At 38.6% G+C, this 24,324-nt stretch overlaps 1 protein-coding gene across 6 annotated transcripts; it reads left to right on the top strand.

Annotated features, from left to right (window-relative positions):
* The first annotated feature begins 2,709 nt into the window (after positions 1-2,709).
* si:dkey-92f12.2 (SUN domain-containing protein 1) lies at positions 2,710-22,665 on the top strand. Of its 6 annotated transcripts, none has more exons than XM_037763664.1 (18): positions 2,712-3,001; positions 10,833-10,880; positions 11,724-11,832; positions 11,993-12,108; positions 13,396-13,755; positions 13,851-13,910; positions 14,412-14,486; positions 16,285-16,442; positions 17,106-17,156; positions 17,286-17,336; positions 17,419-17,457; positions 19,045-19,239; positions 19,379-19,516; positions 20,485-20,581; positions 20,822-20,937; positions 21,588-21,761; positions 21,993-22,082; positions 22,237-22,665. In XM_037763664.1, the coding sequence occupies exons 3-18, from the start codon at positions 11,726-11,728 to the stop codon at positions 22,351-22,353; spliced, it is 1,944 nt and encodes a 647-aa protein (XP_037619592.1). In that variant the 5' UTR covers positions 2,712-3,001; positions 10,833-10,880; positions 11,724-11,725; the 3' UTR covers positions 22,354-22,665. The 6 variants fall into 6 exon arrangements, with proteins under 6 accessions (XP_037619595.1, XP_037619592.1, XP_037619594.1 ...); XM_037763663.1 differs by lacking the exon at positions 2,712-3,001 and adding an exon at positions 9,962-10,178; XM_037763661.1 differs by lacking the exon at positions 10,833-10,880 and having other exon boundaries at positions 2,714-3,001.
* The last annotated feature ends 1,659 nt before the right edge of the window (positions 22,666-24,324 follow it).

Below are 24,324 nucleotides of genomic sequence, written 5' to 3'. Positions count from 1 at the left end.
ATATTGTATATATCAAATATATTACCACTGTGGCTATAAACACAGCCAAACACATTAGGTCGGAAAATAACATGATGCAAGGATGTAGATGTGTGATGTTACCAGATGAGCATCATGACGAATAATCTGTGAGGAGGATTTCATCTCAAAAGGCTGTATTGAAAAAATAATTTACCTCATGTGCATATGGCTATTGAGGATAGAACCTTCAAGAAATCAATTATAAATGAGTGAATAGATAAATAAATAAACAAATAAATAAATGACTCGATAAATAAATAAATATGTCATTAAATGTTGCAAAAGTAATATAAAAAAAAAATGTAGACATTAATTAATTGATAAAATGTGACATGAAGTGATATTTCTGTTTTAATTTGCGTCTCTATTTATTTATTTATTAATTTATCTTTGATATAATTCCCTTATTTATTTACTCTTCTGCTTAATTTTCCCTTTTATTTATTTATGTTTGTTTTTTAAATATATGTTACATTTTATTAATAAATTAATAAATAAATGAAGAAAGAAAAAAGAAGCAAATTAAAACCGAAAAATCAATTCATGTCACATTTGATCAATTAATTAATGTCTATATTTATTTTTAAGATTATTTTTGCTACATTTAATGACATATTTATTTATTTATTTATTTATTTATTTATTTATTTATTTATTTATTTATTTATTTATTTATTTATTCATTTATTTATTCATTTATTTTTGTTTTCGGCAGGTTCCATCCTCCATGTATGACAATAATTGATGACCTGATGTAAAATGTCAGTAAAGGTACTGATGGATTCAATAGGTTTGCTTTCATGCCACTGTTACATTATTCGAAAGCATATACTATCTCATTCTACAGTGGAGTTAATATATTCAACAGTACTACTGCAGAACATTGTCTTTGTCCAGTTCTGGTGAGCACACAAACTTTATAAACAGATGCTCTCCTTCATATCACACACATTTACTCCTGAGAGCTTCAGTTTACTGGTAGTACAAATATCTCTCACCTCCACACTTCTGCATCCTCATCTTGCCCTCGTGTTTGAATGGATTTTCCTTCTGAAATGACTGATGTCAGACAGTTTAGTTTGCTTATAGATAGGCTATAATAAAAAACAAATCTGCAGCATCTATTGGAGCAGCCTCATTTTAAGATTTCACAGAGGAAGGCCTTGAGCAGCTTCACTGTAAAAAGCTACAGTATTTAAGATAAGATAAGATAAGATAAACCTTTATTAATCCCCGGAGGGAAATTCAGGTGTCAAAGCAGCAACATCAGCAAACAGAGTGAAACACAGGAGAGGTAAAGGTATAAAAAAATGATAAAAACAATAATAGAGATATAAAAGATACAGAGTGAATGGGTGAACATAGTGTGTACAGTCCATCAATAAATAAATGTAGTATGTGCAATAAATAAATGTAATATGTGCATATGTGCAGTCTATAAAGTGGTATATAGGATGTGTATATTTGCTGACTTGGTTTGAATTAAGAGTGTCATTCAGCTCTCATTCTGTAATCTAAAAATAATAGAGTTTCAAACATCACAGCAAATATGCTAATGTATTCACACTTTTCATTTGACTTTGGTCCCAAACATTAAATTGCTAATTTACTGGTGCTTGATGAGCTTTCATACAGTGCAGCAGGCCTGTCGAGCTCTACAGGAGGACATACTGGAGTTATTCACTGCCAGATGGCTCCACTGTGTGTCTGCAGGCCTGAACAGCAGCTGAAGGGAAGAGTTTCATGGAGGGCTCCTGCATCACCACTAGAGGGCAACATGTGTTTTGTTATTGTCAGATGTTCTGTGCCATGAATCACTAGAACGAGACCGGAAACAGTTTCAAAGTGTACAACATCATTTCTATGGTCGTGTACAAAGTGAAACAAAAAATTAAAAGGGGACTCTCTGTTATACTCTATTTCCTGGTAAAAAATTTATTTTTTTGGTCCTAAGAAATAATCTAACATACAATAGACATATTAAGAGGAATTTAGAATACATGTGAATAATGTGAATAATGAAGAAGACTATAACTATATAAAAATACAAATACAAAAAAACAAAAAATATACAATATAGCTGAGAGAGCTTTACAGATGTGTGAATAATGATAATAACAATACTACTACTACTACTACTACTACTACTACTACTACTAATAATAATAATAATAATAATAATCAGAAAAAAAGGTTTACAGCCTTGGTGTTTGGTGCATGCAATAAACATATTAAGAGGAAATTAAAGAACATAACATAAGGAAATAAATATAGAATAACAAAATACAATAAAAAATATGAAAACATACTATAAAAGAAATACAAATAATAATAAAAAAAAAACTACTGAGAGCTGTACAATTGTGTGCAGGATTTGAATAATAATAATAATTATCATCATCATCACCACCACCATCAGAATAGGTGTTTGGTGCATACAAGAGGAAATTAAAGAACATAAAAACAAAAATACAGAATATAAAAAATACAATAAAAAATAGGAAAAAGATACTATAAAAAATACAAATACAAAAAAACTATAAATATGTACTAAATAAAAGATCTGTACAATTGTGTGCAAGATGTGAAATAATAATAATAATAATAATAATAATAATAATAATAACTTAAGAACATAAGAACTTTATTTTGTAAACCTTCACCGGAAGTAGTGTTCGTCTATATAAAGTCCGGCTTGATTCTGCTTCTGTCAACATTTGCAGCGGCGGAACGTCAGAGCTGTCACAGCAAGCGTCGCTCTGTCTGTTATCTCGTTGCCTCAGTCATCCATACCTTACTTATTAAAAAAACACACATCAGTAATTAAGTTGCTGTTTTTGTGGGACTTTCTGGGAGTTGAACGGAGATGTTTGTTGTTTAAGCGGAGCCTGGTGGTCGTGAGGACTAAACGGAGGATTAACGTTTCCTGACTGTCTGACAGCTTGACTGTTGGTTGTTCAGCTGCGACAGACTTCACAAGGTAAGTTAAGGACACCGAGTAAAAACAGTAATAGAGTACTGTACAGTAGAGTCATATCTACTCATTTATAATGTTGTATTCTTCTGGTAACTTTGCTGTTAATGTTTAAACAGTTAGTCTTCGTGTGTCGAGTCAGGAGAGCATGATGCTGCTGTGATGGACTAACGGTCGTTAACGGTCGTTAATGTGACGTCATGTGACGTATTCTGAGACGTTAGCTTAGTTAGCTAATACTGAAACTACATTTCACTATTTTTTTATATTTTTTTTTTATTAATTTTTTTATTTTTATTGAAGAAAATTCATTTACAAACTATTTATTTATTTATGCATTTTTTTTTGTTCCCTGAATTATATTATACCCCTCTTTTATTTTTGTTATTATATTATTTTTTTTATAATTTAAGTTATCTTTCCTATCCAATTGTGCCTTCTATGTTAGAAGTATTGAGTTTAGATTACATTTCACAATTAGCATATTAGCATTAGCTAGTATGATAAGGAAAAAAAAAAAACATTTATTTTTTATTCATCTAAAGTCTTTAAATCTGGTACAGAAATACTTTGGACAAATATGTAACAGTATAACTTTTTTAAAAGCTCAATTTTGTCAATAGTCATCAGGCGTTTTTAAAAAATGATGAAAAACACTCACATTGTGTTTATTAAATGTCTTTCAAAGGAAATATGTTTTACACTGCATATATATATATATATGTATGTATGTATGTGTATATATATTTGATATCCAACTTGTTATGAGTTCATATACCAAATACTTCAGTGTGTTCCTTAAAGGTCCCATATTGTGCCCATTTTCAGGTTCATACTTGTATTTTGTGTTTCTACTAGAATAGTTTATATGCTGTAATATAAAAAAAAACTTTAATTTCCTCATACTGTCTGCTTGAATATACCTGTATTCACTCTCTGTCTGAAATGCTCCGTTTTAGTGCATTTCAATGAAAGTGCAACAGAATTGTGTTGCCTGGCAACAGTTTGGGTCCATGTTTACTTCCTGTCAGCTGATGTCATTCACATACACTGCAACCAGGAATAAACTGGGACACATTTAGAATGTTTACGTTTAAAACCATGTAATGAACTAAACATTGTATATTTGTGACATCACAAATGGACAGAAATCCTAACGGCTTGTTTCAAAATTTTCTGAATACGGCCTGTGTGTATTTCTCTGTATATTGAGCGCTTCAATACTTTCACAGTATTTATAAAGCACGTAAACCTACTTTATAATATAAACGACATGAAAATCTCACTTTTTACAATATGGGACCTTTAAGTATTTAATGTACAAGTACAGGTGTAAGTTACCTTGATATCCCTACTGGGAACGGTACAATTTATACAATACAATACAATACAACGGTATAATTTATTTAATTATTTGATCTCATATCACTCCAGTGTAGTATACTTCATGTATGAACCTTGTTATGTCTGTCAAAAGCAAAACAAAGACCGTGTTGTGTCATGTCAGGACAGATAATAATGCATAATGTGCACTTTCATAGACTAAGCTACTGGAGTTACCCTGCACTATACTCATTTTTGACAGTCTCTTCTGCACTATATTCACTTTTAACAGTTTTCTTCATCTCCTTGTATTTTTATATCTGGTATATTTTTTTGTACTTTGTACTACTAACTTTTGTACTGCCTTTTTACTAACATGTTTTGCACTATGGAACTGTGATGCAGGAAACTTGAATTTCCCTCGGGATCAATAAAGTTACTATCTATCTATCTATCTATTTATCTATCTATCTATGTTATGCTGTACTGTAGTAGACAATTAGCTGATACAACTGTTGTGTAAATAACAAGGGGGTGTTTGTGGGATTTCTGAAGTGTTGTTTAATTGTTGAAAGTAGGGTAAAATAAACAAAGGACTATTCTCTCTCTACAGTTTAGCTGTAACGTTATAGGTCAGTGGATCCCATTTAGGGACCACCAGGGGTCATTCAGGGAGTGTCTCTTGAAAAGTGAAGTGTAACTTATCTCAACTGAGGATGAGTGTTGTTTTAAACTTTAAGGCTTCTTCACATTTGCTTCACAGCAAGTTTGTAATAATATTTACAGCAAAAGTTAATTTGAGATTGAAGTCTTACCAGATGCATCTGATTGGTCTTTGGGGTTAGTGGCCTGAATCATTATTATTATTATTTTTATTTAATTTGTAACGGACAAATGTACAATATTAAACATAAATGTTGCCATTTGATTTATTGTACCAGGGTTAGCTTTAGACTAATTTACTTTTCCGGTCCCTCGGCAGGTCTAACTTTAATTTGAACTTTAATTTTTTTGTTTGCTTCAACGTCAGGCTTTGTGTTAATGTCGCAGCAATGTTCATTGTTTCCGTGCGAACCATATGTGCTTACATCATGATATTGAACAATTAGAAAATACAGTTATTGTAATCAAATTGCTGTAGACATATTCTGATATGCTGTTCTGCTGTATCATTTAAAGATTAAAAAGTAAATATTAGTTAAAATCTCTCACAAAATGAGATCTGAAAGAAAGTTTTTATCATACTCTATGCTTAAATTAGTATAATTAATAATTAATTAATAAAACGTTTGTTTGCCACAGAGCCTATTTTCTGCAATAAACCAAAACCCAATGGAACAATCCCATTGGCTTTTTGTCGAAGGTACCAGGGCGATGCTAACTTCCTGCTTGGCCTAAAAAAATACGTGATCCCAGGAGTACTCTGTTGATTTTTTTCTGGGTTAATAAATTATGGTATCGGATCAGTGCATAGATTGCCGTACTCGCCGATACCCAATCCCGAATGTCGGACTCATTTCCAATACTGATATCGGTATCAGAACAGCTCTAATAAAAAAGACAGATACAACAACATATTACAACAGTGGAGGCTATAAGGTTAAATGAGATTTTAGGAGGAATAGAGTACATTTTGCTCCTCAGACAGCTGTAACTCAGTGTGGAAAGGAGAGAGAGAGACTGAATGTAATGTAAGCATCTGCTTCACATTGATATAAACAGACCTCAGTAGGTAGCTGCTCAACTTAATGACTGTAGTTTGTGTTTCCCCTTTACTTTAATTTGTCTGAATCCAGTCCTCAGAGATGACTCATCTGCTCTGTATGTCTGAGTCATAGCCTCTGTATTTCACTGGCACTGTCCTAAAGTTAGCCACAGTATGAAACTGTTTGCCAGTCAGTTTTGGACTGATGTGGACTAATTCTCTGCATTCCTTTCTTTGCCCTCACTGTATCACTCACTTTATTTCTTCCCTCAGCCTTTCATTCCTCTTCCTTTTTTCTCTCCATTTTTCACTCATTAAGAAAAACTCCTTTGCTGCTTTTTAAACCCACAAAGTGAGTGTTTTACACATTTTCCCTCCAGTGAATTCAAACTAAAATGTCTCACACACATTCCCCTGCTTCATCTGTTCCCCCCTTTGTCATGTTATCCCTTTGTCCAACCCTCCCATTGCCTTTGTCCCAGTCTGCTCTTTTTCTGCTCTTGTGTCAGTGGTCAGGATACTGGACCAGTTACAGTGCCCCGCCCTGCCCGGCCCTGAGCAAACACCACCACTACGTCCCGATCATGCCTTAGATTTAAATCCAGTTTAGATGCCAGGCTGTGGCTTATTGGGCTCACACACATGCTTAAACAGTGCTCATACTCCCAAAAGAATTTCACTTGTATTTGTTTAACTCATTACTTGTAAATCCTGTAAGGGGATGTGAGATAGCAAAGGGATGACTGAGGCAGCTCACTGGTGTTTAGGAGACAGTTTCACTCTCGAGTTTAGCTTCTAGCTAGAACATGCTGGTATCATATGAAACTAGAAAATCTAAGGAATCCATCGGTACCAACCATGTCATACTAGCTTGTCGAGAAGGAGGCTAAATAACGCTCCCAATTTGCGCTAAATTTTGGCGAGGAAAAACTGGCCTGGCCATTTTCAAAGGGGTCCCTTGACCTCTGACCTCCAGATATGTGAATGAAAATGGGTTCTATGGCTACCCACGAGTCTCCCCTTTTCAGACATGCCCACTTTATGATAATCACATGCAATTTAGGGCAAGTCATAGTCAAGTCAGCACACTGACACACTGACAGCTGTTGTTGCCTGTTGGGCTGCAGTTTGCCATGTTATGATTTGAGCATAATTGTTTATGCTAAATGCAGTACCTGTGAGGGTTTCTGGACAATATTTGTCATCGTTTTGTGTTGGTAATTGACTTCCAATAATAAATATGTACATACATTTACATAAAGCAGCATATTTGTCCACTCCCATGTTGATAAGAGGATTAAATACTTTACAAATCTCCCTTTAAGGTACATTTTTTTTTTTTTTTTTTAACTATGGACAATCATGCAATTAATCCCGATTAAATATTTTAATCATATGACAGCCCTACTCGTAACCCATTCCTGGATAAAAATGATTATGAATGAAATGAGTATAGATGGGCAATTTTAAAATGTAATTTAGTTTTGCGATGACGGGGACGGAATGATTAGACAGAAACAAAGAGGCTAATGCTACAGAAGAACCTTTCTCCAGTATTTTAGTGAGGACATTAAGTGAAGGATGAGGAGGTGAAATGAGCGAAAGAAGACGGGAATAAAGGAAAAGAGGAGGTGTAGCTTTGTGCATGGGTGTCCTCTGCTTTAACAAAGAGGGGGTTGGTATGTTCAGGAGCAGAAAATGCTGAGCTAGGCTGCACCATTTAAAGTGGAAGGAAGGATTTGAGGGAATTACCGTACAAACTGCTCCTTTCTCCACAGTCTTAGCTAAAGCCTCAACAGGACATGAAGAAAGAAATGTTAACTGTGTGAAAGAGAGGCATTTTTGTTTGCTCAATGCAGACGCAGGCTGTTGTTGCTGTGGAGTCAAAATATTTGTGACCTTTGTTGCTGTTTGTCTGTTTAGTGTCTATGATAGGATCTGCAGAACGGTTTTAAAGCATGTCATGTTGAGATATGAGGTTTGTGTCTGACATATCTCACTCTCCACAGTTCAGTAGCCATGTCCTCTTTTTTTAATCCTTGTTTAATCAAACATGCTAAGGAAAAATAAAGAGTTAAATCTGTTGTCAGTGACCTCTTTAATATTGGCTGCTGGGATGACAAGGTCTGTGATCAGGGACTGAAATCATCAGGCCATCAGGCCAGGGAAAACACGGGGGATGGGAATAGAGAGCCGGTTCCTAGTTGTCCGATTCCTTGACATCTCATGCCTCTGTGACTATTGATTCCTCTTATTGATGCTCTACGACAGTTACGCTGCACAATGACATAAAATACGCATAAATATCGGGCAAAGGTAAATTACAACGTTATCATGATGTGTTCAAATGCCATCTTGTGAAATGTAGTTTTTGGCGAAAAACTTGAATAAATCCAGTTGTTTGAAGGAGATGTTTTCACAGCAATATATATTAGAGAGAGAATTATGAGCTGTTTAACTTCCTAACACTAGCTCTAAGCAGCTTATGATACATAATTAAAGCTACTGATGCCAAGATATATATTAAATAGCAAATATCTAAATAATCATAATCATTTGAATTTTGTGTTTTTATGCAAATAACCACTATAGATGAAAATAACAAAGTACAGCACTGTGTACAGTAACATCCCATTCCAAGCAAAAATACTATTCGATAATCACTGGGAACTAGTCGATTATTTTTCGAAAATCGCCGCATATCACACACACCTGTGCTGACAGAAAAGAGACGAACTGAACGTGCCACACACGTTTACAAAGCAGTGCCTGCGACGGTTAAAACAAGGGAAAATATATATATTTTGAATATGTATATGTTTAATATGTATATACTGTATGTATGTATATATATATATATTTTTTTTTTTAAGACAGGACAATAGTCGCATAAACTAGTCAATGTTTTATAATATAATGACTATTAAATCAAATTAAATCATGATCCATCCCTACCAAAAATAGGGCTCCACACTGTAATTTAACATGCATATAATGATTTTTTATGTAAAATATATTGAACATTGAATGACACTAGGTCTAAAATGTTATTCCTTCATTTAGTGAAGAGATTTCAAAAGTGGCAAACATAAATAAAAATACTATCCTGCCACAGTGGCAGGAAGTTCAAAAAGTGAATATCAGACCCGCTCTGTGATAAAGGAATTTTTCCCCTTATTGAAAAATCTCATGCAAATGTGCAAAATGTAAATGCAAGAAGTCACATTTACGTAAACATCCTGGTGGTTGAATAGACACAAGAGGGGGAGTAACAAAAAATGCATGTTGTTATCACTGCTCCAGTATGGTATTTCTGTCCTAAAGTCTAACTGATGAACCGTCTGCTGAGTGAAAACTGTGTCTTTTAGTGAAGAGATAATGGATGTTTATGTAGCTTCATGGTTTATTTTTTAAAAAAACTGTTCTGGAAAATAATAAGACATCACTTATTGATTGTTTGCTGCTGTTGCTGCTGCAGAGAGATCAGTTCCTGTGTAACGTTGTGTTGTTATTTACGGTAAACAGAGAAGATCTGTCTGTTGCCGGTGGCAACCACAGTAGTGGGCCTGCTGTTAGGCTGTTTCTGCCTGTTTACAGCATCGATACTGTTTGATGCTGTTCAAACCTCTTTACTCTTACCAGTCTGTCAACAGACATTTCTATTTGAGACTAAAAATCCTCCTCTGTGAAACAGTTGCATACACAGAACCGGTGGAGGAAGTTGAATTTAAAGAACCAGGCAATCGCTGTAGTAATGTTGAGCATGTGTACTGAAGAAGGCTTAAGTCGAAAAACATCAGAGTTGTGCATGAGTGTAAAAGTCTGATCAAGATGATGCTAACTGAGGCCTTAACGCCCTTTTTGAGAGTGCAGGTTTGTGCGTGTGTGTGCTTTCATGCTGACTTCCTGTCTCTATCTGTTGGGTACAAACAGCCACAGCTTCCCTTTCTGTCTGCTGCTGCTGCCGCTCTTTTCAGTAGCATCAGACAGCGACCGCTCTGCTGTCGTCCTGTCTCCGGCTAATAATATCACAGGGCTAATTCAAACTGTAACCAGGTTAGTTCTTCTGACAACACAAGTCTCTTTTACTGGAGAGGAGGTGCAGTTTGATGCAGGATATACTGTAAAGACTGGATTACAAAGCAGATTCTACAGGTTAGTGGACCTTCTTACAGCCTGGAGTTAAATAAATGGAGACTCTGTAGCAGAAGTGGTTGTCATTGAGATGAATAACGCCTAGTGGAATAGATAGACTAGTACTTTCAACATCATTACTTTCTAATATCTCACTTGTAATGGCCAGCATGTCTTGCAACCAGTTGCATAAATGGATCAGAAGTGAGCCAGAAAAGCCAAGATGTCAAAAATGTTTCACTCTTCCTGAGGATGAGTCTGCATATTTGTTCACTGATGTCATGATATGCTGCGACCTACGAAATTAGAGTGTGGTACAAACTACTGCATGAAACTGCAATTCTATCCAGCAACTCCTGGTCTTTTTATCAGCTGGGAAGAGAAAGTAGGATCAGACCCGTTGCTGGTGTGAGTTCATCCCAGTAGGAAACACACAGACATCGTAGCTTCAGAGAAAGAGAGACGTCACTACCACACTTTTGGGTGTGTCGTCTTTCTAATTACATACCTTCACAGTCTGATACTTCAACAGTTTTACAAGCTGAGACTTTCTTGACTCGCAAATTAATCTTTTAAATTGACAAACATCATATGTGTGATTAATGGCGCAATTCAAACGGGATCAAAATATTATTTGTCTCTCTCCGTTGACTACCGTTCATTATTTTTTTCCAGTCCCATGGTGGTCTACTAGAAGGGGCGGGACTTCACTTCTCTATACGGGTAATATTTATGATCATATTTGATATGTATTTTGGAAAATGCAGATGCAATAGGTAGACTAATCTTTGGCTTTTCTGTTTTCTTCAAACTAATTTAAGGGGTAGCATGAAAGTTTGCTTCCCACAGGAGTTAACACAACAGGCAGTAAAGCTGTGAGCTGTGGTTTATGCTGATCATCAGTAAGAACCAATCAGATTGCTCTTCTTAAGATGCCTGTTACATAATGAGATGGCAGCATTTCTGAAAGTTCCCCTGGCCGATATACTTTCTGATCACAACGTAGTGCAGCTGAAATCCGGTTATGGTGCTTTGCTCTCGTCGTCTACATCGCCCGCTGTTAAACTGTAGTACTTTCACTTTAAGTATGGTGGGTCCGTTAAGGTATGCTGCATTTGTATTTTTGTGTTTTAATCTCTGCAGCATTGACTTTGTACTGTTGTACTCTGAGTGTGTCTATACCATAGCACACTAACAATGACTGTCTTTTGCGTGTTCACTTAAATTTGTTTGTATGTTTTGTGTTTTTATCTGTGCTCCGTTAGTCTCAGTGAGCGGCAGGTTGACTCCTGTAGATTAGTTGGATTACAGACCGCCGAGATTAACTAAGAGAGCATCTGTCAGAGACTTTCTGATAGTATTACTACTACCACTACTAGTGTATCAACTATACTACTACTGCTGCTACTGCATCTTCTACGGTACTGTTACTCATCCCTGCTACTTAATCATATATATATATATATATATATATATGGAGCTGCACTGATCAGGAGAGGCAATATGTGGAGCTTTGTAGATTATTGATAAATCATGTCTTATTATTTTTCTCTCTGTGTCTGTCAGTCATGTCTCGTAGGAGTTCTCGCCTGGTGTCCGGCGGCTACTATAACTCAGACGAAGAATCTGATTCAAGCAGCGTGACGAACATTTCCTACCGAGAAAACCCGGTCAAGTAAGTATATCTAACTCTGTGTGTGTACTCATGTGTCTGTAGCTTGGATTCTAGTCAGTAGCTCTGATTTAGAAAAATGTAATGATAAGCAATCTTTGTCCTTTGCCCTATGCCACCTTACCCGCCTGCGTGTGTGTTGTCTTTTGTTTATTATCGTCAGGGTCTTCAAGAAGAAGGCGGGGACCCGTAAGGCCGGCTCTCGTACCCCCAGTAGAGCCAATAGCAATGATAGTTCTGCCAGCCCCGAACCGCCCACCACTCCAGTCCACTATGATGGTAAAAACATTGCAACATCTTGTCAGTAATAATAACATGTGAAAAGTAATAATAATAGCATGAATTAAACAGGGTTGGGACATTGGCTTCAGTGCTGAAACATTTAGTTGATTAATCAACAAAAAATGTAATCATCATTTATGGAGTAGAAATGCAAAAACACTCACTGGTTCCAGCATCTCAAATGTGAGGATTTGTTGCTTTTTAAAGTTTTATACCAGAGTAAATTGATTAATGTTGAACAGTTGGTTGAACAAAACAAGTATTATTTTCTGATAGAGGTGGGAATAAAATCGATTCACCTATACATCGCAATTTATTTTTTTCACAATTTTGAATTTTTCTTTAATGCCAGAATTAATATAAGTGCTTCATTTGAGTCTATGCAGAGGTAGAAGGAAGTTACCGCTTTTATTGTTGTAGTCTGAGTAACTTGACGTCACCACCTTGGAGAAGTTAGAGGAAGTATACACGTGTGATTACGTCTGGTTTTCAAAATAAGGTGTTAACAAAGGGAACTGTATATATAAAATACAAATATGGAAATAAAATTGATTGGATTATATTCCCTAGAAGTATAAAACATTACATGTCCCTCATAAATTAAAAAGAAAATACCACTAATTTGTGAGGGAAATATCTTTAATCTTTGATTTTTGGGTTTCTGGAAAAAAAAAAAAAGAATAATTCCTGACAATGACTGATATATTTGACTTCAGGACATCTCTGACTACATACATGCTGAAAATCAAACATTCTTACTGCATTCATTTAGATATTTTCCAAAGTAGTAGTAGTAGTAATAGTAGTTTATGAATCGTTTATACATATCGAATCGGGCACCCAAATATCGTGATAGTATTGAATCGGGAGATAGGTATATTGTCCCAGTCCTACTTTCTGACATGTTATAGAGTAAGGAGGGGTTCTAAAACTGTTTAGCTCATGATCTCTTATAAGAAAGTAGTCCCTGCCTGCAACTCCTCGTCACTCGTTGCATGTCATGTCTACCCCGTGTGACCAGGTCAACTAAAGAGGGATTTTCTTTTAATACTTTGTCAAAAAAGAAAAAAAGCTATCGTTAGAGGTCAGTCTGAATTAAATTATTAAATCAAATTTAATGATTAATTTACAAACAGCATTTGTCCCTTTTTCAGAGGTTTAATTAGTCCATAAATATTCATGAATACAGTAGTCTTGCCACTTAAGAAAACAAGTGATTCATTATTATGTAATTTTTCACAGCTGACTGCTGCTCTCTATGTTTGTGTCTCCTCATCCCCTCAGGACCGAGTCCTTCTCCCCTGAGCGTCGAGACCAAGCCGACCATGAGGACCGTGCCTTACGTCTCCACCACGGTGACCCCTCGGGCGCCCCTGACCCCGTCGTCAACCCGGAGTCAGACACCCCCACGCTGCCCCTCAGTACCTCCTCCAGAGAGGGGCTACGCTGGGCTCTGCAGCTCCAGCAGGCCAGGGTTATACCTCAGACCCAACCACAAGGAGCTGAGTCAGAGCGGCGTGGACAGCTCAGGGTACTCGTCCTCTGAGGGTCCTCACAGGAAGCCCACCAGCACCAGCAGTAACAGTGGGGCTCCCAGTACTGGATACAGAGACAGAATCAGCAGTGCCTTCTTTGGTCTAATAGGTGGGAACTGAACTGCATGTCTGTGTGTGTTTGCATGTGTGTGTTTCTGTGCATGCCTCTGTAATAATCCCATTGTGTTTCTTTGTTTTGTGCAGACTCAACCTCATTGATGGCCGCTGCATTACAGTCAAAAATAATGCATCTGGCAGCTTTAGGTATGGTCTTAGTGTCTGTGTTTGAGGCCTAGTCCACACGCACATGGGTGTATTTTAAAACGCCTTTCGTCTACACGCAAACGGCTTTTTAGGTCACTGAAAATGGACCTTTTTGTAAAACTCCTTCAAGGGTGAAGATTTGTTGAAGTGTTGACGACAGGAATAAGCTGGCGCACCGCTGCATGCGAGGCACAAATCTTGTCGGTTAACGGTTAATAATCGGCTAACGAGGGGATTTTTTGGAGAACGAAGGAGGAAAAACCCAGTTTTTAAAAATACCTGTGTTCACGTGGGCTAGGCCTGTGTTAGTCTTTATGTATATTCACACATGTATGAACATGTGTGAAGTATGTATGTAGCATTGTTAAGTGGATTTATAATGTCCACATACATACTGCTTTCACATGCCAGTAGGTTTGTGTGTTTTCACAATCGTTGCATGTGATTTGGCTCCAGCTTATCAGAATCCCCGCAAATCAACTTTTCCTCTCGTCCCTGCAGCAGCTGATACTTCAGTCAGCAGTCGCATGAAGAAGGCTTGTGGTCTGTTTCTCCTCCTCCTCCTCCTACTTCTGTGTAAGTTAAATAAACATTTAACATATTCAGGTTTGCATGTCATCTGGCAAAAATTTTCAATCACAACGTGGAGACACCTTGTCATCCCGCGGACATAGTGTTTAGTCTTAACTGTGTTAAATGTTTGAAGTCTTGTTTTCCATATTTCCTTTCAGAAAGAGACAATATCAAGTAAATATAACTTTAGTTTTTTATGATCACTTTGTAGAACTCATTGACCAGACTGTGTTTGATGTGACGCTCACACAGTTGCTAGAAAAATGCCTTTTTGTAGCGTGATAATGAAATTCCTTCAAGACCTACTTTCCTGAAGGCATCTTAGATTTATCAGGGTTCCTGGAAAAAACAGAAAACAGTCGACCAATTTTTGCAGCCATGGAAAACTCATGGAAATTGTCCTGGAAAATCTTGTGTTGTCCTGGAAAATTATTTCAACATTCTCCTACTTTCCTTTAGCTGAGAATGAACTACTGGTACTGTACTAGGCTATAAATCAGAGCTCCCCAAAATGGATAACATCTGAAAGGACTAAGGTTAAGTTATGTTCAGGATCATATTAGTTCAAATGGAAGTTTATGGACGAGAGCATTTTGAATAGGCTGCTCTTGGTTATTTTTGGAAACACTGTGAACACAAGTCACGTCACATGGTAGCATACGCAGGTTGGATGACATTACATGCTTCCCAGCTTGTTTTTAACGGTTGAATAATGTTAAATTGTTTTTGCCTACATTTGCATTATTCTATGAACAATTTGTCATCATTTCTCAGCATGTAAGAGACAGACCTTGAGGCGCTTTCCTGCAAAGTCCTCGAAGGCACTCTCGCAGACATTTTGAGCCCTTTTTGAACACTTTCCTTAAGTCCGCATTTCTGCAGACTTTGCCCGAGGGAATTACCCACAATTCATAGCGCTGGGACGTTAAACACAGGGTTACCATGCTTACGGGGGAAGCCCGGAGGCGTAAACCCCCCTGATAAACAAGTGTTCAGCCAGGCATGTTTAAATTTACACAGAGGATTTAAGATGGTAAATAAAAAACACATGAAATCAGAGGAATGCAAGCATTATACTATATTACACACCTGGTTTATTCATCAACCAGCTCTTTTAATTTTGCTTAATGAAGTTTGACAAAAACAAGTAAATTGATGTTTTGACAGCTACCACTAGTCTCTTAAGGCAAAAGCCTGGAAGACGTTCAGATAGGCAGTAAAAAAACGTAAAATAAAAACCCACAGTTGGCATCGTCAAGGTAACGTGAAATGTCGCCGCAAAGTGCTGTCCCATTCATATTAATACCATTTCAAGCTCTTACAGCCTCTCACGCTCAACCATTGCAAATTCCCCACTGCGGGACTAATAAAGGAATATCTTATCTTATCTTATCTTATCTTATCTTATTTACCAGGTGACAACAATCAAAAGTCCCTGAGGGTTCAGGGTTTAAGGCCTTACGGAGGACATTGGGATTGGGCCCTGGAAAATGATCTCTAGAAAAGAGTTGGAACCCTTCTGGTAACTCGGGGTTTCCCCCAGCTAACTGGTTAGCAGAGGTGGTAGGGTCTGCCCCCAAAATGTGTGTGTTTGACTTGCACAGCAGCACTGATGGTCTCCTCTGCTTGTGTGGTGAGCTGACACATCCTTCCCCGCCTCTGTGTGACTGAATGAGTCATTACAAGTTTGACATGTGAGGGACTTTGATCGTAGAAGGTTCATGTAGTCGGATGATGTTTCCTGTGTCTCAGTTTCTAAGTGCTGCTGTTCTTAAGGCACCAATCCTCCTGTTTTCTCCAGGTATCTGGTTCCTCCTTCCTTTGTTGACCTCTCACATTTCCCGCATGGCTGTCACAAAGACCCCGTCCCAGACAAAACCCAAGAGTCAACCTGTTTTCCCTGCTGCCTCTCCTCCTCCTCCTCCTCAACCCAACACCGTACATCCTACACCCGTGGTGGTAGGGAAGATAATCTTCATCTCACTGGTTATGTGTGTTTGTGTTTGTGTGAGGGTTAAATTGAAATTGATTTGGTGATTGGATAGATTAATTGATCATTTGGGTTATTGTTGGGTTAATGTTTCCTTGCCTCTCTAAGTAACTTTAACTTACAGCTACTGAGGAATTCAGGAAAGGGCGGCTCGATATTGGAAACAACTGCAATATTTTTTTTTTTTTCTGCGATATGAAATAATCCAGGACTTTTCACCCTCACATTTTAAAGTTAAATTCATCATTATGCTGCAGTTTGAGTGCAAAATTAAGAGGCTGGATATATGAAGACGTTTGTGTTCTTGTAAACAATTTCGTGCTCTTTAAACAATTTAATCATAAAAACATTGGTTGTATAGATATGAATAGTGATGACAGCAAAAAAGTCACACCCTCAAAGCAAGGTTAACGAGACGGGGTTCATATTTTCAAGATGGGTTTTCCTTGCAAACATTTGGGAATATCATAGAAGGACATTAAAACTGCAAAACTGTAAGATTGTGCAAGAACACACAGCAGAATTTATAGACTGCAGGGCAACTGAAAGAATTCAATTAGAAGAGAAGGACATGTATATCCCATTATTTTACAATGAAAATGTGGTGTTTCTTTGTTCTTTTTTCCCTCTAGGATCCAGCCGTTGTGTCTGCAGCTGTAGAGGCCAGGATACAACGTCTTTTGGTAAGACACAGATCGTCTGCAAATCTTTAAAAATGTTGAAGCACCTATTTATTTGGTGGTTGTTGGCATGAAAACGTGAGGTCTTTTTTTGTGACCTTGATAATATTAAGAGTCTTTTTCTCCCTCTAGGATCCGGCGGTTGTGTCTGCTGCTGTAGAGACAAAGATGCAACGTCTTTTGGTAAAACACAGATCGTAATCACAAATCATTAAAAGTGTGATGTATTGGCTCCACCAGCGTAACCTGTATCTGTTTGTTGCAGGAGGAGCAGCAGCTGAAGCAGGACCACATGCTCTCTCAGGTGAGGGAAACTCGCCAGTTTGTTTCTCTGTTATTCTCCTTGTCTTCTCTCACTCCTTTCCTCTTGTAGTTCAGTGTGGTGAAAAGTCCTGCCAGGTGAGGCCAGAGGCCTGTACTACCAAGCAGGATTTGCGGTTAGCTAGGTAACTTCAGGTGTAACCCTGGGATTTCAGTCCTACGACAGTGGTTCACTTCTTACCGGGGTAGATCGCCATGGTAACTTGTGCTGAACAACTAGCCTGCTCCGTAGCAGGTTATGTTCCAGATAAGAGATCAACTCGTATAGAAGCACCGCCTACTGACCAATCAGAGCTCGGTGCGCGGATCGTATGATAATATTACATAAATATGAAAGGGTTCAGTTATAATCCAGACTGAAATCAACAAAGTTTAAACTGACAAATGCAGGAGGGACAGCTGGCTGTATGCTGTGGGTGTTTACCGCTTTGAATTATGTTTTTATATTTATTTTTTTACTTGGTCTCAAGTCCGTTTCACACCGCAGGAGTTGGGGACACAGCTGAAAGAAGGCTGGAAGAATCATACACACACACACACATCAATATCAAGGGGCATAAGGAAGTATGATCTATACATCCATTCTACTTTGAAAGCTTTTTATAATATCACTGCCCCATCTAGACAGCTATATCTGACTTTTGAGTATTTCGTTAGATTAATAAATCTGTTAATTTACGCATTCACACATCGGCAATTTTTTCTTTTGCCAGCTGTCCTTCCTGCATTTGGCAGCTTCAACTGTGTTAATTTTAGCCTGGATTGATTTAACTTCTTTGTATTTGTCTAATATAGTTTGCTCTTCCTTTGTAAAATGTGCCGCTCTGGAGAAACCCTGGGTCGATTTACCGAGTTGATAACCACCTTCGTAGGACCGCTTAGTGTGATCTCGGTTGTTAGGGTTAGTTAAGCCAGATAACGAGAAGATACACTGGGTATGTTGAACTGGCTTCGTAGGACAGGCCTCTGGATGGAGGTCAGACTGGAGTAAGACCAGGGTGAAAACCCAGCTGTGCTGGAGTAACATCTAGTGGTGGTGATGGGGAACTGTAGAGAATACAAGCAGATTTTCTGCATGATTTTGTTGCGTTCTTGTTTTGTATTGTAACTTTCAAATACCTGGAAGTGCAAAGTGCAGTAAAAATCTGATTTTGGTAGTGATCTTGAATCTATAATCAATTTATCAATTACTCTTTGGTCAAAGCTTTATCTATATCTCTCCATGCAATTTAATAGGAAACCGTTCATTTGTTCCTTCCTCTTCTTGCTGAGAAATGTGCTAATAAACCTCCATACAGAGGTCAGTTTGTTTGCAAATAGTTGAAACTTTTGAAGAACCCCACGTCACGCTGTGGTGGACAATCATGTAACCGGCGATCCGGAGCTGTACGGCCACGCCATGAGGGTACAAAAGACGTTCATCGCCGTGCAGTCGCTTGCCGTTAAATGGTCCATTTAATTGACACTCCCACACCGCCGCACAACCCTGTGCTAATTACCACTGACACCTTTCCTCCATTCTCACCATAAGTCCAGTAATGACTGACCCTGTCATGTCTTCCTCTCTCAGATGAAGGAGAGAGTACAGCTGGACATGCAGGATATGAAAGCCCAGCTTGAGGTCGTGGATTCGGACAGTCGGCTGCGTCTGGAGCAGGAGGTTTCTGGGTTGGGCAGGCAGATGGTAGATTACCAGACAGACAGCCACTCTGCTGCTGCCAGCCTCAGCCTCAGGATCCGAGTTTTAGAGGCCCAGAATGCAAAGGTAACAGCGCTGGTACAGATGTACACAACTGTTTGTATTAATCCTTTTGATCATGTTATCTTCCAACCTTACCTGTTTCCATTAGATTGTGTGGCTATAATGTCAGTCACATTATACAAATTATATCTGTCTCTTGCAGCTGTCCCAGGAGTTGTCGTCCATCCAGCTGATCCCTCCTCCTGCCCCCTGTCCTGAGACCAGCATACCCCCCGTCCAAAACCATCTCACCGCAGAGCTCCAACAGGCCATGGAGAAGTGGTTCACCGACCGCATCACGGTGGGTGGAGGGACTGTAGCACCTTTTCAAAACTACTTGCTGTACCAACTCTAAAACCCTATAAATACAATCACAGTACAAGAATCTGCCGTTTAGTGGTATCCATTAGTTCTTGATTAGACTTGAATTACACTGCTTATATGATCTGATTTCAGTGTTATTGTACATGTCTGTATCTTGGCCTATGTTGATGCATTAGGGCTGTCAAAGTTAACGCGATAATAACGCGTTAATGCAAATTTGTTTTAACGCCACTGATTTCTTTAACGCATTAACAAAACTTGCGATTTTTAATTAACCTCTTAAAAAACCAACCAGCCGCTGTCGGGCCCGGCCACCATCCCATTTTTCGGAGGTTGTAGTACCATGTCATACTAGCTTGTCAGGAAGGAGGCTAAATAACGCTCTAAATTTTGGCAAGGAAAATCTGTCCTGGCCATTTTCAAAGGGGTCCCTTGACCTCTGACCTCAAGATATGTGAATGTAAATGTGTTCTATGGGTACCCACGAGTCTCCCCTTTACAGACATGCCCACTTTATGATAATCACATGCAGTTTGGGGGCAAGTCATAGTCAAGTCAGCACACTGACACACTGACAGCTGTTGTTGCCTGTTGGGCTGCAGGTTGACATGTTATGATTTGAGCATATATTGTATGCTAAATGCAGTACCTGTGAGGGTTTCTGGACAATATATGTCATTGTTTTGTGTTGTTAATTGATTTCCACTAATAAATATATACATACATTTGCATAAAGCAGCATATCTGCCCACTCCCATGTTAATAAGAGTATTAAATACTTGACAAATCTCCCTTTAAGGTACATTTTGAGCAGATAAAAAATGTGCTATGAACAATCATGCGATTAATTGTGATTAAATATTTTAATTGATTGACAGCCCTATGATGCATATGACTTGGTGCACATGTACTTAACGGTGTTTACTGTGTGTGAATGTGAATCAGGAGCAGGATGCTATCAGGCTTGGTGACAAAGGAAGCTGCTCAGACTGTGGACGTCCCATGGCTGACAAAATAGCCGACTTTGCGCTGGAGCCTCAAGGTTGGGAACATCACTTGGCTTTTGTGACTGATAATGAATTCTCTCTGTTGTCACCCTTGTGAGTGCTTTTGCATTTAAAACAACAGTGAAATGTTATCAAAAGTTTTTAGATATCTTTATGGCTGGGAAAACAAGTTTAAAAAAGCAATAATAACTCATCTGTACATTGGTTTATCTTCCACATATCAAATTAGCTTTAAACTCTTATTTTACTGTGTGTGTGTGTGTGTGTGTGTGCAGGTGCCAGTGTGATCAGCACCAGGTGTTCAGAGACGTATCGTATTCGTTCAGCATGTGTGACCCTGTTTGGATTCCCTCTGTGGTACCCATATGAAAGCCCACGCGCTGTTATTCAGGTATTATGACGTTCTTCCTGTGTTTCATTTCTAACTTGCCTCCTCCATCCTTTGACGACGGCGTGTTAGTGCCATTGTAGGTAAAAAAAAAAAAAAAAACGGAGCCGGGAGGGGGGGAAGAAATTGAGATTTAAGAGATTAAAGTCGTAAATTTACGAGAAACATTTTTGATATTCTCTGAGATTATAAAGTCACATTTTTTTTAGAAAAAACTCTCCTCTGAGATTAAAGTCACTTTTGCCTAAAAGAGAGTTATTATGGTACAGATGGCGTATAAGCGTGCCGAAGGTCCTGAAAGATTCATATAGGCATTTTCTTCAGGTTCAAGGTTCTTTATTTGTCATTTGTCAGTTTCAGCAAAACATTCATTGGCAGTGAAAATATTTGGTCTCAGGTTCCTTCAACAATATGCTTATTTAAAAGAGGAAATCACACAAGTAATGGCCCTCATACGCCGTCGTAACCCTTTCTGTCATCTCAAATCTGTCTGTTTCCCCTCAACAAGTTATCATCTCGCCCTTTCTGTCCCTCCCTCTATCTTTTTCTCCTCAGCTCCCTTTCCTTCTCTCTCTCTCAGTGATTATAATCAGTTTTTACTACTTGGCCAGACACTAACAGCGCTGTCTCCTCCCTCCCTCCCTCCCTCCCAGGGCTACCCGGTGCTGCTCCCAGGGAAATGTTGGGCGTTTCACGGTGTCCAGGGGACTCTTGTGATCTCTCTGTCTCACCCCATCACTTTAACTCATGTGACGCTGGACCACCTGCCGCGCTACAACTCCCCCACCGGCCGCATCGACTCGGCTCCCAAAGACTTTGAAGTCTATGTGAGTGCTCCCAGTCCAGAAGGGCAGTACTTCATGACTGCCGAAGGTCTCTCCGCTCTGGAATATTCTAGCCAAACATTATCAGCAAACACAATCCTACCGAACCCTGTTTAATTGACAGACACAATGAAAAGTTGAAATATTCTTTTTTTATTTGATGATAGCAGCTGTATGCCCATCCGTAGTAGTCACCGCTGTGACATCGTTGTGATTTCACTTTCTCTTTCCCAGGGATTGAAAGATGAGATAGAAGAAGGGACAATGCTGGGGACGTTCACTTACGATGAAAATGGAGAATCTACGCAGACGTTTAAGCTGCCTGTGAGTACTGACAAATGTGAACAGGACATGACCTAACTACTTCCTGTTCTATATAAAAAGTATGAAGTTAGGGTAATGTAAATAATCTGACATCTGTTTTCTTCCATGTTTTCTTATCTTTATCTCCTCCTCTACTCTCGTACATGTTCTGCAGAACCCCTCTGACGAGGTGTATCGATGTGTGGAGCTGCGTGTCCTCACTAACTGGGGTCAAGTCGAATACACGTGCCTTTACCGCTTCCGTGTGCACGGACTGATCGCCTCCACATGATGAGACGCAACATTCACTGACGGCTCATCATATCAACATATCAGAGAGTACAGTTTGCAATGTGCTCTATTATGTGCGTTCACGGCCAAATACTGAAAAGATGCTTAGTGTTGAGCATCGTAAGTAAGGTCACTCCTGTGTGTCAGCTGGTTTTGGATTACTTAATGTTAAGGTGACAGAAATCACTTTTTTATGCACAATTTAAAGGGATAGTTCGGATTGTTTGAAGTGGGGCTGTATAAGGCACTCATCCATAGTCAGTGTATTACTAGTAGATGGAAAGACATCCCTCTCCGACGGGGAACTGAAGCCGTTGTCTATGCAAAAACAGTAATTTTACCTCTCAGAACACAGGAGTTGCTGGTCTACCGCTGCCTCCATCGGTTAGTTTGTTGGTGTTATTGTGTGACTTTGATGAATCCAAACTAACCCTTTAAAACACCAAATTCACACAATAACAGAAACAAACGATAGAGGCTATATGTCAACGCAATTACCGCAATATTGATGGCAAGCAACCGCCAAAACCACTATGTTCATGTGTTTTTCTTTTTTGAACTCTTTGCAATGGGAGTGCCGCGTATTTATGCACAAACGCCAGCAGCGTGACGAGGCGCTGAGCTTCTATTCTGTGCTGAGCGCTGCACGTTTGATGTTTTTTGAAAAATGTACAACTTTGGGTAAAACGCTGCACTCATCACTTTTTACCCAGCCGTCCAATCACGATGGTGGAGGGGCGGGAAAAATACCACAAAGACCAACCGTCACATCCTACATGTAGGTTACAAGTGCTGAACAACAACAATGGAGGAGAACAGGACATAGACCGGCGGGTCCGTCCTCTCTCGCTACTCACTTCAGCCTTCCTTTCATCCAGAGGAACTACTCTACCTTGTGTCGACATTTTTACTCCTACGGATATTCCGTATCATAGCAACCAGACGCAACCAAAGCATCTCAGCTGAAAAAATGCTGCGCCTCGTTACCCCTCTGTGTTCTGCATTTAACAATAAACAAGTATTTAAATAGTTTTAAAACTGTCATCTTTGTCACTTAAAAAGCAACAATATATATGTAATGATAGCCTGAAAATAACTTTTATTTATATAGCAGTAAAATCTGGATGAATGAAGTAATTTGCATAATAAAAAATGCAATAATGTTGCATATCGCACTGTTGAGCCAATCATTGTCACAGCAGGGGAAATTCCTTCACCGCAACAGCCCTAATCGAAGCAGCGGTAGACCAGCAACTCCTGTGTTCTGAGAGGCAAAATTACTGCTTTTGTCAAAGGAGTCTAGTGGCTTTCAAGAGAGCATAGATAACAGCTTCAGTTTCCCGTCGAAGAGGGCTGTCTGACGACGAGGTAAAGCGATAAAGATATTCTAAACATAGCGTACACTTAGTGATATTGATTTTTTTTCGTTGTCTAAAATGCGTGTTGCTGCTGCCCCCGTCCACAACAGTACATTGCTTTGCTCCCGTGCTGGTACTCCTGTCTGTTTTTCCATCTACTGTAGGTAGTACACTGACTATGGAGAAGGAGCTCATACACTTCAAAAAGTCTGAACTATCCCTTTAATGTTACAGTGACAGAAATCATAGGAGTTTTTTGTGCACAATTTAAGGTGCACACTTTGAATAAATGTATAGAATGAGGTGTTAAATATGTTTCTAAAAACAAAAAAATCTACCTAGTAAAACCATTTGGGAGCGTAAAGTTCTGGAAACCTTATGCTTTCGGGTCATGTGAGAGTGCCACAGAATAACCTTTTGTTAATATTATTGTTATTCCTATTTATCAGGTTTTTCCTACTTCACATTAGTGCAGCGCACAAGAGCTAAAAAAAAATTACATCTCTTTATACCAGTTGAGTGTTAAACGCTTTGCATCATGGGACAAGTGAATGGGTTTTTAAATGAACTTCACTGACTGGTTGCAAGGCTTACTGCCACAGCACATAAGTGAC

Source organism: Sebastes umbrosus, chromosome 3 (genome assembly GCF_015220745.1).
Source record: "Sebastes umbrosus isolate fSebUmb1 chromosome 3, fSebUmb1.pri, whole genome shotgun sequence".
In the NCBI taxonomy this organism is placed as follows: Eukaryota; Metazoa; Chordata; class Actinopteri; order Perciformes; family Sebastidae; genus Sebastes; species Sebastes umbrosus.
This window is presented reverse-complemented; position numbering and strand designations above follow the sequence as displayed.